Source organism: Camelus ferus, chromosome 10 (genome assembly GCF_009834535.1).
Source record: "Camelus ferus isolate YT-003-E chromosome 10, BCGSAC_Cfer_1.0, whole genome shotgun sequence".
In the NCBI taxonomy this organism is placed as follows: domain Eukaryota; kingdom Metazoa; phylum Chordata; class Mammalia; order Artiodactyla; family Camelidae; genus Camelus; species Camelus ferus.
This window is the reverse complement of record NC_045705.1, coordinates 34,694,165-34,712,578: the sequence shown is the minus strand read 5'-3', so window position 1 is coordinate 34,712,578 and position 18,414 is coordinate 34,694,165. Positions and strand designations below refer to the sequence as shown.

The 18,414-nt window shown below is 36.1% G+C and overlaps 1 protein-coding gene across 2 annotated transcripts in view; it reads left to right on the top strand.

Annotated features, from left to right (window-relative positions):
- The window catches only part of INTS4 (integrator complex subunit 4), an 84,545-nt gene that overhangs the window by 42,098 nt on the left and 24,033 nt on the right, over positions 1-18,414 (top strand). For both annotated transcript variants that reach the window (XM_006191649.3, XM_032488735.1), the window contains 4 exons: positions 5,934-6,076; positions 8,360-8,475; positions 11,269-11,402; positions 12,426-12,583. In XM_006191649.3, coding sequence (XP_006191711.1) covers positions 5,934-6,076; positions 8,360-8,475; positions 11,269-11,402; positions 12,426-12,583 — 551 coding nt within the window. The remainder of the gene's footprint in view (positions 1-5,933; positions 6,077-8,359; positions 8,476-11,268; positions 11,403-12,425; positions 12,584-18,414) is intronic.

Here is an 18,414-nt window from a genome sequence, read left to right as displayed (position 1 = left end):
GAATGGGAATTTCACTGTAAATTAAATGATTAGTAAAAGCCTTTCTGAGGAGACAATGTTTGTGCTGAGTCTTAAATGACAAAAAAGAGCCAGCCATGTGAAGGTAGGAGGAAAGACCTTCAGATAGAGGCAACAGCTGGTAGAAAGGCTCAGTGAGCTTTGGCGTGTTTCCGGTACAGGGAGTAAAAAGGCCAGTAGAGGTGGAACATAGAAAGTAGGAAGGTGGTATGAGATGAGGCCTGAGAGGTGGGTCGGGGCAGGTGGAGTGCCTTAAGGCTATGGTAAGATGTTTGGATTTTATTCTAAGTATTATGGGATACCTAGCATTGGAGGATTCTATACAGAAGGATAAAACAATTTGCCCCTCTTTCAACATATCTCATCCTTGAAGTTTTCTTGAAATTCAGTTCAGGTAAATTGACTTTTTCCCTCATTGCTTCATTTAAGATGTAATTGTTGCGTACCAAGCCCGTGTGTCTCTTACTGTAGTTTTCATATTTTACCATTTGTGACAGATTTAGTATATTTGTCTTATCTCCCTGATGAGATTGTAAGCTCCTAAAGGAGAGTGACCATGTTGTACTCTGTATTGTATTCCTTTCAGGGTTTAAGGTGGTGACTTACGCATAGAGGATGTTTAGTAAACATTTCCTAAAACAAGTCTACACAGATCAGCCATATAACTGGGAAGTTCTTAAGAAACACACAAGTCAAAATTGTTTTCTTATTACTTTGAAAATTGTTTCTCCAGTACATTGATAACACTACCTCCTATTAGTGGTGGAGGTTTGTTCATATAGGAAGCATTATGTCTTACCTAACTCTGCAACATACAGAGCCAGACAGATCTGAATTAACCTGTCAGCCCTTCTCCTTAATCCCCTTTTCCCTTTGTTTGTTTGTTTTTATATTTATTTACCATGGCTCTGCTTTTATGGACCTTACAATTTAGGTATGAGGGAGACAGACAAATAAGACACAAGTGAAGATGTAATGTTAGCTTTCATGACAGAAAGAAGTTAGGTCCCATAAGGGTGTATCATAGAGGCACTTGGTCTTTAGGAGTTGAGGGGTACAGCAGTCAGAACAGGCTTCTGAAGCTGAGCTATAAAGAAGGAGTAAGGCACTGAGTTGGCAGGAAGAGTTGGGAGTGTGAGATGTGAGGATGTTTCAGGCAGAGGAGCACGAAGTGTAGAAAAACTGTGTTGAGTGGAAACATGGCACAGTTGAGGGACCAAAAGAGGGCCTGGCAGTGACAGAGCTAGTGCATGAAATGAAATTAGGCTGCAGGGGTGGGTGGGACCAGCTCATGCAGAGCCTTGAAAGCCATATTAAGGGAAGAGAAACTAAAAGCTATTAAAAGATTTTCGCAGTGTTTTATCCTCCTTGGAACTTTGGGCAAATTATTTAATCTTTCTAGTTCTTGGTTTTCTCATCTCTAAAGTGAGGATAATTTCACATATTCATATGTTTCTTATAAGAATTAAGTGAGAATTCATGTAGCACCATAGAAAGCATTCATATAGTAGTAGTTCATTATACAGATACACCTCATCTTATTGTGTGTTGAAGATGTTGTGTTTTTTACAAACTGAAGGTTTTTGGCAACACTGCATGGAGCAAGTTTATTGGTGCCTTTTTGCCAGTAGCATTTGTTCACTTCCTGTCTCGGTGTTACATTATGGTAATCTTCACAATACTTGAAACTTTTTCATTATTATTATATTTGTAATGGTAATCTGTGATCAGTGATCTTTGATGTTATTATTGCAAGAAGATTATGACTTGCTGAAGATTCAGGTGATGATTAGCATTTTTAGTGATAAAGTATTTGTTAATTAAGGTACATATATTGTTTGTTTAGACATAATGGTATTGCACACTTAATAAACTACAGTATAGTGTAAACATGACTCTTCTATGCATTGGGAAACTAAAAAACTCATGAATTCCTGTATTATGATATTCACTTTATCATGGTGGTCTGGAAATGAACCTGTAGTATCTCAAAAAGTCATTCAAGAAACATTTACTAATTTTTTTGCTGAGCCAGGTAGGTCCTGAGGGTATCAAAGTGGACAGTGCTAGTTCTTGCCTCCAAGCTGCTCAGTTTTATAGAGAAAGTGGCAATATAAACCAGTAATTACAGGATAGTATCAAAAGTAAGGTAAGGAATGCCATTTTCACCAGAGCGATAGCATATGACCACAGTTAAAAGCTGGGGAAGTGTGAAATGGCACCGCATGGACAGGGAACATTGAGAAGTTCATGTGGCTCTGAGGGAGAAGGGGTGGGAGGTGAAACAGGAGAAGTGAGTAGGGAACCAAATGTAAAAGGCCTGTGTGTCATGCTGAGGAGCCTGAGCTTTATCCTAGAGGTGGTGGGAAACCAAATGAGATTCCTAAACAGGGAATGACATTGTCAGATGCTTTTATTAAGAAGTTGGCCCTGCTAATTGTATATAGGGTAAAGAAATGAGAGAATTGCAGGATAAAAGAGAATGCCTGGAGAATAAAGGAGGCATGTCTTCAACCAAGGTGAGTCCTGTAATTCTTTGATTTTGTTATGTGAATATGGATGTGTGTTTAAAAATTTTTAGTTTGATTTTTTTCATGTAAGTAAAACTTAAAACTGTAAAACTTTTAGGAGAAATATTTATGACCTTGACTTAGACAAAGATTTCTTAAATATGACACTAAAAACTTAATCTATAAAAGAAATAACTAGATAAACTGAACTTCATCGATATTAAAACATTCTTCAAAAAGACACTTTTAAAAAATATAAAAATAACACAACAGTGTGAAAGTACTTAATGCCATAGAACTATACGCTTAAAATGTGTATTTACTTAAAATAGTAAATTTTATGTTATGTATATTTTATCACAATAAAGAGATAATGGGACCAAATCAAACACATATAATGCCTTTGATATATAAACCATACACAAAAAGGGTGTTCTGAACACAGGAATACAACTAGAGGAAAGACATTATGAAGACACAGAGAGAATGCCATCTACAAGCTAAGGAATGCAAGGTTATCAGAAACTAGGAGAGGCGTAGAATAGATTCTCCATCACAGCCGTCAGAAGGAACCATCTCTGCTTGTATCTTGATTTTGGACTTTGAGCCTTCAGAACTCAGAAAATAAATTTCTGTTTTCTAAGTAAAAAAAAAAAAAGGTGGGGGGGGTGGGTTTGAAAAGACATACTATAGCCTGGGAGAAAATATTCGTAAAATACACATCTGATAAAAAATATGTAAAGAATTCTCAAAATTCAGTAATAAGAAAGCAAACCACCCAATTAAAAAAATGAGTGAAAGATTTGAATAGACACTTAGGCAAAAAAGATAAAAAGTGGCAAATAATAAACAAGCATGTGAAAACAGTGCTTAACATCATTAATCATTAGGGGGATGCAAATTAAAACCACAGTGGGATATTATGACAGCATACCTATTAGAATGGGTAAAGAACAAACAAAAGAAACCTTGACGATATCAAGTGCTGTGAGGATGGGGAGCAGCTAGCACTTTCATACATTGCTGATGGGAGTGCAAAATGGCAGAATCCCTTGGGAAACCACTGTGACAGTTTCTTATAAAATTAAACATACACTTACCATATAACCCCATAGTCCCACTCTGGAGTATTTACTGAAGAGAACTGAAAACGTAGACCACTATGCAAATGTTTACTGTAGCTTTATCTGTAATAGTCCCAAACTGGAAACAACACAAAACCCTTCAGTTGGTGAATGGATAAATTAAAGTGGTACATCTATACAGTGGAATACTACTCAGTCATCAAAAGGAAGGAACTGCTGATATATATGACATCATATGAATGAATCTCAGAGGCATTATGCTAAGTGAGAGTAGCCAGAAACAAGAAGCAGCATGCTCTAATTTCATTTAGATAGCATTTTGGAAAAGACAAAACTAGCAGAAAATACATCAGTGGTTGGCCAGAGGCTGAAGTAAAGAGGAGACCACAAGGGGACACTAGAGAAGTTTGGGTGATACAAGTGTTTTATATCTTGATTGTGATGGTGGTTATATAACTATATGTTATTTGTTAAACTCACGAAAGTGTGCATTAAAAAGGATGAATTTTACAGAATGTAAATTATATGTCAGTAAATCTGATTTTAAAAAATGCTTTGATGATCACATTTCCCACTAAAAGGAACCCAAATTACAAAGAGAAATGTCTGATTCCGGGTCTAGTGCAGAAATTGTAACAAGATGAACTTGTACCACTTTGTCACACAGAAAGCAAATGTTAACTATCAAAAACCTCTATCATCATATCTAAAAGACCTAGGAGGCAACTTAAATAGACTCTCACTGGCTGAAGGTGGAACACATCATTAAGGATTACAGCTGCAAATAAGCTGAAACTCATGATTTTATAATTATTAAAAAACTGCATTAATCACCTTTGGAAGGTGCTTAGTAATCAACTAAGTATTTTGAAAACTGGTAAATTAGGGAGTTAAGCATTTATCATTTTTCCTTTTCTTATACAAATGAAACTTAAAGACAACCAACTAGTTGGTAAGGAGAAGTTTCTCTTTATAGAAATATTCCAGTTAATAAGTGAAGAGGAATGATAGAATTTGTTTATCATTTTTTTGCTACTTTAATGAATTGCTGGTTCTAGGCAGTACCCTTCAGTGGTTCCCGATATCACAAAAAAGAAATGACATCATACAGTTCCTGAGGAAAGTACATAGTACCACCTATGAAGTGGTCTTATAAAAAATTTGAACCTGAATCTGATCAAGCTGCTAAATCAAACTACCATCGCAGGATATTCAGGGGAAAAATTACAAGGGGAAAAAAATAAGTGAGATGTAAAGGAATTTTACATATTGAAAGATAAGATAGATACCAGTTGTAATATGTGGACGTTGTTGAAGCCTGATTAGAACAAATAAAAACTTTTTGAGTCAGAAATTTGAGTATGGAATAGATACTTAACATGAAGGAGTTATTAAGATTTTAGGCAGGATATTGATTTTATGGACTTTAAGAAAATAATCTTTTTAAAAGACGTATTTATGGAAATATTTACCAACAAAATGCTATAATATCTCTGGCTTCAGAATAATCTGAGAGGAGTGGGTAAAGGTATAGATGAAAATGATTGGCAATGAGTTAATTGTTGAAATTGGGGGATTTATTATCTCTACCTTTATACGTGCTTCAAATTGTCTATGTTATAAGTTTTAAAGAACTGTCAAAAAAAAAAAAAGCTATGGAGATATCAAATAAGAGTAAAACTGATACGTTTCCATTTACTTTAGCATTAAGAAGTTGTTGGTGAGCCTTTCTAATCATTTTAGTGAGGTTGAGCAGAAGGTGTTGGGAGAGAAGGGGCCACTCTGACATCTCTGGTACCTACTCTCTCCTGTAGCCACACTGCTGTTTTTCAGCATGCTTTCATTTTGTGGCATTTATGTTCGCTGTTCTGTTTTATAATCCCATGTAAAATAGCCCACCTGTTCCAGCACTCTTATCCTTAACCTGCTTTATAGTTTCTCCATAGAACTTATCATATCTGGCTCACATACTTATTTATTTTTGTCTTTTCACTAGAAGGAAGCTCCTGAGAGCAAGGATTTGATTTTAATTACTACTGTACCCCTAACACTTGGTACATAATAGATGCTGATAAATGTCTGACTGTTTAATAAGTGGTAGATGTTAAGTGTATAAATGAATGAATGAACAAATGAATGAATTCCTTAAATATCATTTCAAATTTTACCTCCTGTGTGAAGCCTTCTCAACTACCAGCCCCTCCTCTTTCTGAAAATTGAGACTCTTATTACCCTATACTCTCATTTTAACTTGTACATTCCACCATTATAGCTAATCCACAATGACTGCTATTATTATTATTACTTTTTTTTTTTTAAGGATTCATCCAGAGATATTAGAGAGGCTCTTCATGAACTTTTATGCTGTACTAATGTTTCAACCAAAGAAGGGATTCATCTTGCACTGGTGGAGCTGCTGAAAAATTTAACCAAGTACCCTACTGATAGGGACTCCATATGGAAGTAAGGATTTTTTTTTTTTTGCTCAGTTGCTGAGTCTGATAATGTAAATGTACAATATTGACATTATTCAGTGGATCATCACAGATTGAGGGTATGGCCCTCAATTTTGCCTTCAATTTAGAAACTTGATTCAACTTAACTGGACTCTCAAAAGTTCGGTTCCTAAGTTGAATATCACATTTATATTATTCGTTTGTCCGTCCATCCACTTAGCAAATATTATGTGCCTGCTGTGTGCTTACTGTGTACCAAGCCCTGCAGTAAGTGTTGCAGGTACAGAAACGAGTCGATTAGATTTCCTTTTTCTCCTATATAATGTTAATCACTCCTTTGTCTATTTCCATCATTGTAGAGATTAGAAGCAGGGTGGGTATTTGGTCTTCAAATAGAAAATTGTGATCATATTTTCCTCTGATTACCTCTAGGTTTACTGACTAGAGTCAAACTTAGAACTGTTCATGAATTGCTTTTGAAGAGCTACTTGCATACATTTAATATAAAGTGTGTAGTGTTGTGTTCCACATATTTAAATGATCTTATGTGATGCGATAACTCCAAATGTAAGGTTTGTTTATTTTTGTAATTTGTTACTAAAAGAAAAACTATGGGTCAGATCAGGTATTTGGAAGATGTATTTAAAACTAAAAAAGGAGGAGAATCTTGCTCTAGGTAAAATTTCTGATATCTGGTTTTCTGTTTTGCCATTTCTTCATGTTTGTTCAGTCCAGTTAAGCTCAATTCATGGTACATTTATTGTCTTCAAGGGGCACTCAGTCATTTGGGATGTGGGGTTATAATGTCTTCTGAGGCACAGTGAGTAAAAGGCCTGAGAGAAATCAGAAAATGAGTGAGTTAAGTTCTTTCTACATAGAAGGAAAAACAGGACTGGGGAAAAGTATACTACTTTCCTAACAGTGTCAAGTGTTTTCAATATGATGCCTTTCATACCTCAGATATCCGTGAATTTTTTCATGGGGCTTGTTTTCTCTTTTGCTGGTCTACCTATTCTCCAGTCCTTGGTGAAATCCCATCTCCTTTGTGAAACTTTCTCTGATCTCTTCTACTTTTGACAAGTAGCAGAGTATCTTTCATTTGATTTCACTTATAGTGTTAGTCATCTCTGCTTCAGCTGAATTTATAAACTCAATGAGAACATTAAATTAAGATTTTTATTTCTTTTCAATTTAGCACACCTTCTAAACCAAACTTAACAAATAAAAAATAAAAATGCAGAATTACCAGCAGATGTGTAGTTCTTTATAGCTTATATAGGGCTTTCATGTAGTCATAATAGTTAACTAATAGCCAATTAATAATAGCTAACTAATAGCTAATCGAGTTCTTATTATATGACAGATACCTTGCTAAGTAATTTTCATTCAGTATCTCATTTCATCTGTAATAGCAACTCTGTGAGGTAATGATATTTAATCCTATTTTGTGGGTAGGAAATATATCCCCTTAAGGCCACACAGTTATTAAATTTCCTGTTGCAGATCAAGGTTTCTTCTAATTTTAGAACTTCACCCAGTTAGAATGCCTTTGCCTATAAGTAACAGAAAATCTGCTTAAAAGTGGCTTAAACAATAAGGTCTAATGTTTTGCACAATAAGACCTCAGAAAGTTGATTTCAGGATTGGTCATTCAACAGCTTAACAGGGTTAGTACGCGTTGATTTCTCTGCAATTCTCTTGGCTTTCTCCTCATGGTTGCAGGATGGCTGGCTCATAAGACATTATCTTAAAATGTAAAGAAGAGGGCATTTCCTCTCATGCACTTCTCTTTTTATTTGCTTAGGAAAACATTCCTCATATGCTCCCCAGCAGACCTCTTTCTTGTTCCATTGACCAGAATTGGGTTACTTGACTGCCTCCAAACCAAACACTGGAAAATGGGAATGGGATTGCCATGATGGGTTTAGACCAGGTGTGGTTGAGCTCTTTGACTGGGCCTGCCTTCTTTGAGCCCTTTGCTGCCTACCTACCTGATGCCAGAGTAAAAATCAGGGTTCTTTTGGTAAGGAAGCTGGAGGAAATGGTTGTTAGTTAAACAACCTGTAGTAATATCTGCCACATTAGCTCTTTCATCTTCATAGTAACCAATTTTTTAGATGAATTAACTGAATTCTAGAATAACTAAATGACTTATTTGAAGTCGTAGAGGTTTAAAAATTAGATGGTTGTAAATTTGTGATTCTGAATCAGGTTTTCTGATTCCAGTTCCCAGTACTTTTTAAAGCATTTATTAACTTTCTAAAGTGGGCCCTCATTTTGTTTGTTTCAGATGTTTGAAGTTTCTGGGAAGTCGACATCCAACCCTGGTGCTCCCCTTGGTGCCGGAGCTCCTGAGTACCCATCCGTTTTTTGACACTGCTGAACCAGACATGGATGATCCGGCTTGTATCCTCTTTGCTTAGAACAGACCCTGCTGACTTAGCAGGGAATTTCGGCATCTTTTTCTGCAGTGCAACTTGGGTGGTTTGAAGGTTTTTTTGTTTTGTGTTTTGTTTTTCTTCTCATTTTTCTTAGTTAAGAGTATATCCTGAAGGAGCCTGGTGGTTATTATTCTCGGCTTTCATTCTTGTTTTCACAGCAATTCAGCTTTGTCATTTAATACTACTACTACTTTTTTTAACCATTTATTGAGCACCTACAATATTCCACATACTGTTTAAATGTATGAACATTTTACACTAGTCTTCCAAACAACCCTGGAAGAAGGTATTATTCCTAGTTTACAGGTGAGGAAATGAAGCTTAGAGAGGCTAAATAACTCTCCAAGTAGCAAATCTGGGCTTCAAAGCCAGAGATCTTTGGTTTTAAAGTCCTTGGACTTTTCCGTCTTTCTTATTTCATGTTTAATTTGATCTGCAGCCTGAAGGAGGGGATGGGCTGAGCTAGGCTGCATGATTACTCTGCCTCTGATACAAGTTGAGGGGGTTTGTGATAGCTTTGGGCAGCATGCCATGCAGTTGGGTTGTTTTCCAGTAATGGGAATAGATTTATATCAGTACATCCATACTTTCCCATAGTTCTTTTCACTATTGCAGATCCTTGGTGAGGTTTTGGGGGGTATTTATTGAGATACAGGAATCAGCCAAATAACTGGCTATTGTAAGATGACCACTGTATTTTTCTCTTAATTCTGTTTATTTCCTCAGTGCATTTGAAGAAGTTTTTGAAAGATCAGTGTAATTGTTGTGCTAACCAGTGTCTGACTCTGTTTACCTCTAAGAAAGATACATCCCCCACCTTACCTTTAAAGGTGCACTGCTATAGTTATTTGGAATTCAGCTCATCAGAAGGGTGGTTGTGGGCTTGGTGTTAATACAGATCATACAGAACATATTAAAGTGCTCTGAAATCTGAAGCCCCTTTCACATTAAAATAAAATAAAATAAACATTTTTTGAAGCCTATTAAGATATTTTTCTGGGTAGAGGATTGTGTTATTTAAGAAACGTGTTTGGCTCTGAGTAACAGAAATTGCCCCAAAATATAGCTTAAATATTACTCACAACTTTTTTCTCCTAACGTGAAAGAAATCTGGTGCTTGTATAGCAACTCCACATTATCCTTGGTGATCCAGGCTCCTTCTGTTTTTCTGTTCTGCCATGTTCAGTTGTCCAAAATTGTTGCTAGAGCTCTGGTCGTCGGGTCCAGCTTATAGACAGGAATTTAGAGTTTATTTGGAATAAAGTCAGTATTCTACTGATGCAGGAAAAACAGATGTGGGGCGTGAGGAGGGCTATGTCCTAGGCTTCAGTTGAGCCCCTGGGACGTGCCCCGCCAAGTGTGGGTCCTTGGCTTTGTGCAGGAAAGAATTCAAGAGCGAGCCAAAGTTGAGTAAAGGTAAATTTATTCAGAGAGATACATCGAAAGGCAAGAGAAAGGCCATGAGGTGTGGGGATTGGGTGCTCAGATTAGAGTAAAAGTAGGTAGACACTCCATAGACAGAGTTGGGGGGTGTAAGGGGCAGTGTTGCCCATTTTTATGGGCCTTGGTAGCTTCATATGCAAAAAAGTGGAAGGACCAGTCTAACTAGCCTGAGGAACGGGCTGGAATTCCCAGGAGTTTGGCCATTTCTTACTCTTTGACCTTTTGTGGCTAGCCTTGAGACTGTCATGTCGCCTGTAGGCATGTTATTCACCATCCTAATATATTACAATAAGCATATAATGAAGCTTGAGATCTACTAGAAGTCAAATCTCCTACCATCTTGAGCCTGAAGGCCTACTGGAGGTTGAGTTTTTCACCATTTTGATGTTAATTGCTGTAGCATTCCTTGAATGGCTGTGCCCTGCCCCCTTCCTGTCTCACTACTGGTAAGGAAAAAGGAAACAATGGATATTGGATAGGCAAATAGCAGGCTCTGTCCTAGGGATGCTAGGAAGGTATGTTTACTTTTAATCTCTAATTTCTCCTCTCTTATAAAATTAATATACATGGGAAGAAAAATTTCAAAAGTAGAAAGAAGAAATTTCATATTTAACACCCAGAGTTCTACTCTCAAAGTAATTGACTGTTAATATTTTGGTGTATTTCCTTCTTCCTTTTTAAAAGCTTGAATTTGGGATTTTGCTGTTATTTTATTTTTTAACATAGTTTATTTCATCAACAAATATTTGATGATAAAAAGATACTATCATATCCTCTATGTATTTTAGAGCCTGCTTTTTTCACTTATAACAAATGCTTATGATACAGTATAAATCCTTTATAAATATAATTTTTAATGATTGTATAATACTCCACCAAGTAGATGAAACACAAGTGGTATAATTATTCTGGTTTTGGACATTTAGGTTGTTTCTGATTATTTGCTATTATAAATGATTCTGTACTGTTTGAGTTTGAGATGTGGAATTACTCAACATTCGTAAGACTCTAATTGTTTAGTACCAAATTATTATCCAAAGGGCTTGTGCCAGTATATACTTTAATAGGAAATATATGGAAAGTTTCTATTTGTTCATATTCTCAGCAGCAGGCATTATTTTAAAAACCTTCCTTTGGTAATTGGAGGAGTAATTGGGGTAATTTGGAGTGGGGTAATGTATCTCTTTGAATTTGCATTTCTTTGTTAGAACATTGTAGTTATTTAATGGGAATTTGGGGGGTGGGAAGTAGAGCCACCAGTTTCTGGCCAAGCTTAGCCTTTTATACCTCCAAGTTTACTTAACTCATCCATCAGACATTGCAGTTTTGGTTCTTATTTTCAACGCTGCTAAAACCTGTCCAACAATGCCTGCATTATTTTCAGATCATACCTTCAGGCACTATGCCTACCTCCGTGACAGTCTTTCTCATCTTGTTCCTGCCTTGAGGGTATGTTGAAAACATCTTTTGTCCTTGTTTTTGGTATTTTGATTTTTGGTCCTTTGTGACTGTTAAATAGCAGAAAGCAGACAATCTATTCTCTGAATAGACATTTATCCTCTTTCTCTCTTGGTCTGTCTCCCATTGTTTTGTACTTTTGTTTCTGTAGCCTTTACCTCTTAATAAGATTCATTTTTTAAATGTCTGTTAGTTATTGATTCTGTTACATTGAGCAAGAAGAAGGAATCAGGAACAAATGTATTTTAAATCAAGGATTAAATCGTGTTGTATTTTAATAATTACATAAACATTTCTCAACAAATTTACTTTTAAATAATAAAATCTTGATTATTTTTAAGACTTAGAGATAAAGAAAGAAAAAAGATTTTAATGACCCACAGTGATAATAATAGCAAACACTTACTGAATGCTGTGTACAGGTACTTTTCTAAGCTCTTTATTTGTATTTACTCACCCCTGCTTACGTAGTCTAAATGACTGTTTAGAGTAATATAGGTACATGGTTATAAAATAAAAACTATAGAAGATTACAAAGTTAAAAGCGAAATCCTTTCCTCATCTATTTCTTGAAAGGCAGCCACCTTTAACAGTAAGAACAAGAATTATAATTATCAATTATCGTATAAGATATTTTTATAGCATGTTACATAAAATTATTTGGGAATAAATCATCACTCTTCTATGAAGTGAATGATCAAATAAAATTTAAAAATAAGTATGAGAATAGATTAATTTTTAGTCCCATTTCTATGGTTAGCCCATTTGTTTCAGTTAGCAATAGAAAATATACCATTCTTCTTTTTCTCCTTGGAGCTTTTGACTGTATTAGTAGATCATGTTCATTTTCTCCCTCCCTTTTTCCCACTGAAGCTGGTGAAGGAGAAAAAGATTATTTACAGAATTACCTAGTCTTTTTTTCTATTCCTTTGTTTGGCTGACTTTTTTTTCTCCCTAGTTTCTTTGTGTTACCACAAAATTTGATGGCACTGTAACCCCACTATGTTTGCTTAGTTACCAGGTAGAAAATTAGTGTCATCAGCTGTGTCTCCCAATATCACACCCCAAGAGGATCCCTCCCATCAGTTCCTGCAGCAGAGCCTTGAAAGGGTATATAGTCTTCAGCATCTGGACCCTCAGGGAACCCAGGAGCTGCTAGAGTTCACCATCAGGTAAGGTGATTGATCATCCTTTTCCTTTGACAGAGTTTACATTGTTGTTATGCTTGGCTTGACTGTTTTGATTTCCAGTGTTGGCTGTAGGTTGGTTTTTCTAACTCTGTTGACCTACACTCACATATGGTTTTATAATATTTTTATTTGGATTACGTGGTTTAAGTGTATTACAAAGAAAAGCTTTGTGTTCATGGTCTGATTGATGATTAGTGGAAAATTAGAAAGAGTTACAAAAAAGCTGTTTTAAATTTCTCTTACCTCATGTATTAGTTAGATTGGGTAACAGAAAATGCAAAGTAATAGTGACTTAAAAAGAGGAAAGTTTAATTCTTTTTTGTAGGCAGACAGAGCTGAGATGTTTGATGACCTAGACTCATTCTGTAAAGGAAAAGCCAGGCTGGGCTAACAAGCTAACTCACAAATCTAACTGTAACAAGTGTCAGATTACTGATCTGAGTTCTGCTGGGCTAACTCATAAGTCTAAGTTAATTAGTGTTGGTTTGCTGATTCCCTGTTCATGTTTTTTTTGCTAGCCAGCTGGATTTTCAAAGAGACGTATCTGGCCTTGAAATGCTGGTTTCCTGTCTCCCTGCCTCTACTTTTGTGTTAATGATGCTGCTAAAGCTGTTTCATGCCTATTGGCCAAATACCGCAAGCTTGTAATTAACCCTATAAAACCTCATGCACATGTCTTGGAGGTGCTCAGAGCTTTGGATCAGAAGCCCCTCTGAGCCCGCCGAGTAATAAATCTGAATACTCCAACCCTCCGAGGGGTGCTTGTTTCTTGGTTGGCCTGTCATTTCCGTAACAATTCTTTCTTGTTTCTCCCTCTTCTGCATCAAGTGATCTTTGCCTGAAGATCCAAGCTCTAACTATCCCCTTTGTAATCTAGCCTGCAGGGAAAAGGAAAGAGCAGAGGAGCATCATTTTTACCCCTAGTCCCTTTTAAAGACACTTCCACAAAGTTACATGTTCTAATTTTACTTGTGTCTCATTGACGAGAACTTAAGTTACATGGCTATTTCTTGCTTCACGGAACTAGGAAACATAGTTTTTGTTCTGGGTGACCAGTGCTTAGTTAATACTTGGTGATTCTGTTACTAAGGAAGAAGGGAAGGATATGGATAACAATCAGCAGGCTCTGCCAGACCCTATTAGAATGTCCTGAATGATATGAAAAGATACGAAACCTATTTGCCTTTAGCAAAGGCAATATCTGCTTTTGTAAAGAAGGTTTGATTGAAACACAACCACACTCATTCATTTAGGTACTGTCTGTGGCTGCTTTCATGCTGCAGTGGCAGATTTGAGTGGTTACCACAGAGACTGTGTGAACTGCAAAGCCTTAAAGTTATTTACTATCTGACCCTTGACAGAAGAAGTTTGCTGACCCTGAAGTGATGTCTCAATCAAATTTTTTTCCTCATCTGCTCCCTCACCAAGGTGATTAGTTTTAGAAGCCACTATTGAAGTTGTTGGCCCTGAGCCCAGGAATACAAGCTCTCCTTCCTGACTCAGCCCCACCTAAATAAACATTTAAGTTTCGTCTTTGACAATTTTCTATCCAATTGGCACTAAACAAATGGAAAATGCACGAACACAAGCCAATTTGGTCATCAGCTGCAGTGCTGGCTATTAGTACGTGCTCAGTAAACACTCTGGTTTGAGTCACCCTCATGATCTGGCTTTTATGAGGTGATAGTCCTGCTGGGCTTTGGGCTGGTCAGACCACTGTTCTAGTGCTGCGGTCAGTCCTGGGTACTGTGTTTCTAGTTAAGTACATTCTGAGGAGGTGGCCAGAATAGTGAAAAATCCTAAAAGGAAAGCAGATGATGCAACAGTTATTAATGACCTACTATGTCATTGCAGTTAGATGTTGTTAACTATTTCACAAAGAAAAAATAGAAATTTGGGAAAGTGAAGCAATTTGCTGGGAAGTGCAAAACCGGGATTTAAGTCTAGCTTTGTTTGACTCTAAAATTGATTGTCTGTTATATGCAGCAGTGAAGAGGATTCCTCTAACAATGGAGATTAGATCTGATGACCCTGGGGTTCTTCAGGATTTATATTTCCCTTAATTGTTGAAAAGTGGAATGTTAAGTTTCATTCACAAGGTTCTCTGATTAGGACTCTGGCCATTTACTTGTTAGTACTAGTTTCAAACAAACAAACAAACAAACAAACTTCACCGTCATACGCGTTGCCTTTTGTTGTAATCTAAGCAGCCATATAACCCAACTAAGATTTCCCCTCACTGCTGTAATTCAGCGAGAGCCATGGGGGATGATTTTTTGGTTTGTTTTTAGAACTTGTCATAACTACTTTGCCTTCACCACTAGTACCTTGGGTGCCTTATAGAAGCTTAGTAAATATTTATTGAAAACTCTAATTATAATAACTTAACCAAGAATGAAGACTTTTATGATTTTCATAGGTGGCATTTTCTTCTGGCCATACCTCACCTTCATTGTATTTGATCTTTGATAAGGCTCTGCTATCCTTGATCATAACAAGAACTGCTGTCTATTAAGTGCTCACTATGTACCCAGTCTTCTGAGTGATTTATGTATGTTATTTCACTGAATTTGAAACCAGTCCCATGAGAATTATCCCATTTTTACAACGAATGAGGGAGCTGGGGTTCATTCATTATATGGTTTTTTAGTATCCATTGTATGCCAAGCATTGTGCTAGGCTGAAGGGACACAGTAGTAAACAAGACTAAGTCTGTGCTGCAAGGGGTCTTACAGCCTGGTTAGAGAAATAGCTAGGTAAATAGGAAATGCAGTACTGTGCTTTCCACAGAGCAATACAGTAAGTACAGGGTTTTCTGGGAGAACGGAAGGGGGCACTTAACCTTCGTTTCATAGTTTATTTAGGCAGTGACTTGAAGAATGAATAGAAATTAGTCAAGTGAAAAATGGAGAAGACCATCAAAGATAAGGAACAGTGAAGTCCTGGACTGGAACAGAGGTCTTTCTAGCCCTTCCATCTGGTCACACTTCTGTGTTTCTGGCTAAACAGTTTGTATGACATGAAGTATCTAGTATAATGAGATTTAAAATCCAAAGGCTTGTTTCAAGTCTTAGTTTCATCACTTCCTAGTTATAGGATCTTGGGCCTCAACTCCTTCATCTGTGAGTTGAGGGTACTGTGTAGCTTACAGGACTGTCGTGAGGAGTATTACAATGATATGTGGAAACCATTTTAAGAATAGCATTTACATAGATAATAGTTGAACATTTATGAAATTTTTCTTTCAAACTTAAATCCAGTTGTGGCTCGCTTGACACAGTAGACATATGCTCTTGATACGTTGTAAGTAAATTCAATGCAAACTTTATAAATGTAATTATGTTTAAACTCACTGGTTGGGGTGGAATTGTCTTTCAAGGAATGCTACAGTCACTTGGGTACTCTCTTGAATTATGATTTGTGTAAAGTAAGTCTTTTAAGGTGCTGTTACTGGGAATACAACATTGTTTTAGAAACCATATCACTTTAGAAGTGTTCCATAATAGAGAATTATTCTTTTGGACTGAAACAGCCTGTTTAAATTTGAAACAGATGGGGCTACATTTATCTGGAATCAATAGAAATACACTTCTTTTCTTACGAGAATTCTTTTAAACACCAACCCTAAAGAACATGAGATTTCTTGGTTAAGTTCTTTAGAATCCTCCTTTTGCTGTGCAACCTTCAGTGTCTCTAAGCTGTCTCTAGTTCCTGTTTTGTAGTCTAGGAACTAGTCCAGTAACTAAAGAGTGGAAATAAAATGTTTGTAATTTGTAATCATTTGGGTTCAAGGATGAAGATAGCTTTTGAAAACACGTTAGGATTTTTTATTCATTTTGCTTTATCTAACATCCCTTGTTATTCTTACAAACTAAGAGATGTTAGTTGTAAATTTGATGTTCAGAGATATAAGAGATTGAAAGAAATACATGTGTCTTTTAGTTACAAACGGCATTGATTTACACATGCAGGGTCTTTTTGACTGTCTTTAAACAAAGCTTTTATAATTAATTAATTCATCTTGTGGTGTAAACTTTCTTTTGAAATATCATAATATACGTAAACTTGTTTCTTATAATATTTTAAAAATGCTACTTATAAACATCATGCAGACTAAGGATTGATTACTAAAGTGTGTGTTGATGGGAGGGCCATTTTGCCTTGCCAGATCACATCTGTGGAAATGTGGCTTAATATGTATCTGATTTTAAATCAGTTTTAGTCTCATCTGTATTTGATATAGTTAATAAATAAATGAAAAGAGTTTAATAGCAGATAAATAAATGAAATCCAATATGATATTGTTTAAAAAGACTTTTATTAGAGACAGACAGCCCTGAGTTCATGACCTGTTTTTACCACTTATTAATTCTTTGACCTTGGATAAACCACTTAAATTCTGATCTTCAGTTTCATTCTCAGTGAAATGGGATTACAGACATACTTTGTTTCATCGTGCTTTGCTTTATTGCGCTTCGCAGATACTGTGGTTTTACAAATTGAATGTTTGTGGCAATTCTGCCATTCAGTAAGTCTGTCAGTGCCATTTTTCCAACATTATTTGCTCATTTTGTGTCTCTGTGTCACATTTTGTTAATTCTTGAAATATTGGAAGACTTTTTCATTATTATGATATTTGTCATGGTGATCTGTGTTATTATTGCAAAAAGATTATAACTTGCTGATGGCTCAGATGATGGTTAGCATTTTTAGCAATAAAGTTTTTTTTAACACCTTTATTGTGGTATGGTTCCTATACAGTGAACTACACATATTTCAGATGTACATTTTGATGAATTTTGATAGATGTATACACCCATGAAACCACCAACACAATCAAGATAGCTAACATTTCCATCACTCCCCAAGAGGTTTAATTTTCAAATTCCCAATTTATCCCTTCCCATACCCTTTACCCCCTGGTAACCATAAATTTGTGCTCTATGTCTGTAATTCTGTTTCTGTTTTGTAATAGGTTCATTTGTGTCCTTTTTTTTTCTATTCCACATATAAGTGATATCATACGGATTTTTCTTTCTGTTTCTGGCTTTCTTCACTTAGAATGATGATCTCCAAGTCTATCCACTGTGCTGCAAATGACATTACTTTATTCTTTCTTATGGCTGAGTAGTATTCCATTGTGTGTATGTATATACTACATCTTCTTTATCCAGTCACCTGGACATTTGTGTTGTTTCCATGTCTTGGCTATTGTAAATAGTGCTGCTGGGGTACATGTGTCTTTTTGAACAGTGGAGTGTATGTGAATTATACTGAATTAACTTTTCTCCAGATATATGCCCAGGAAGGGGATTGCTGGATCATATGATGTCTAGTTTTAGTTTTTCAAGGAACCTCCATACTGTCCTCCATAATGGCTGCACCAAACTATACTCCAACCAACAGTGTAGGAGTGTTCCTTTTTCTGCACACCATCTCCAGCATTTATCATTTGTAGACTTTTTAATGATAGCCATTCTAACTAGTGTGAGGTGATAGCTCATTGTAGTTTTGATTTGCTTTTCTCTAACAGTTAATGATGTTGAGCATCTTTTCATGTGCTTGTTGGTTCTTTATATGTCTTTGGAGAAATGTCTATTTAGGTATTCTGCCCATTTTTTGATTGGGCTGCTTTTTTTTTTATATTAAGGTATATAAGCTGTTTATATCTTTTGGAAATTAGTCCCTTGTCAGTCACATCATTTGCAAATATTTTGTCCTATTCTGTTGGTTGACTTTTCGTTTTGTTGATGGTCTTTTTAGCTGTGCAAAAGCTTTTAAGTTTAATTAGACTTCATTTGTTTATTTTTGCT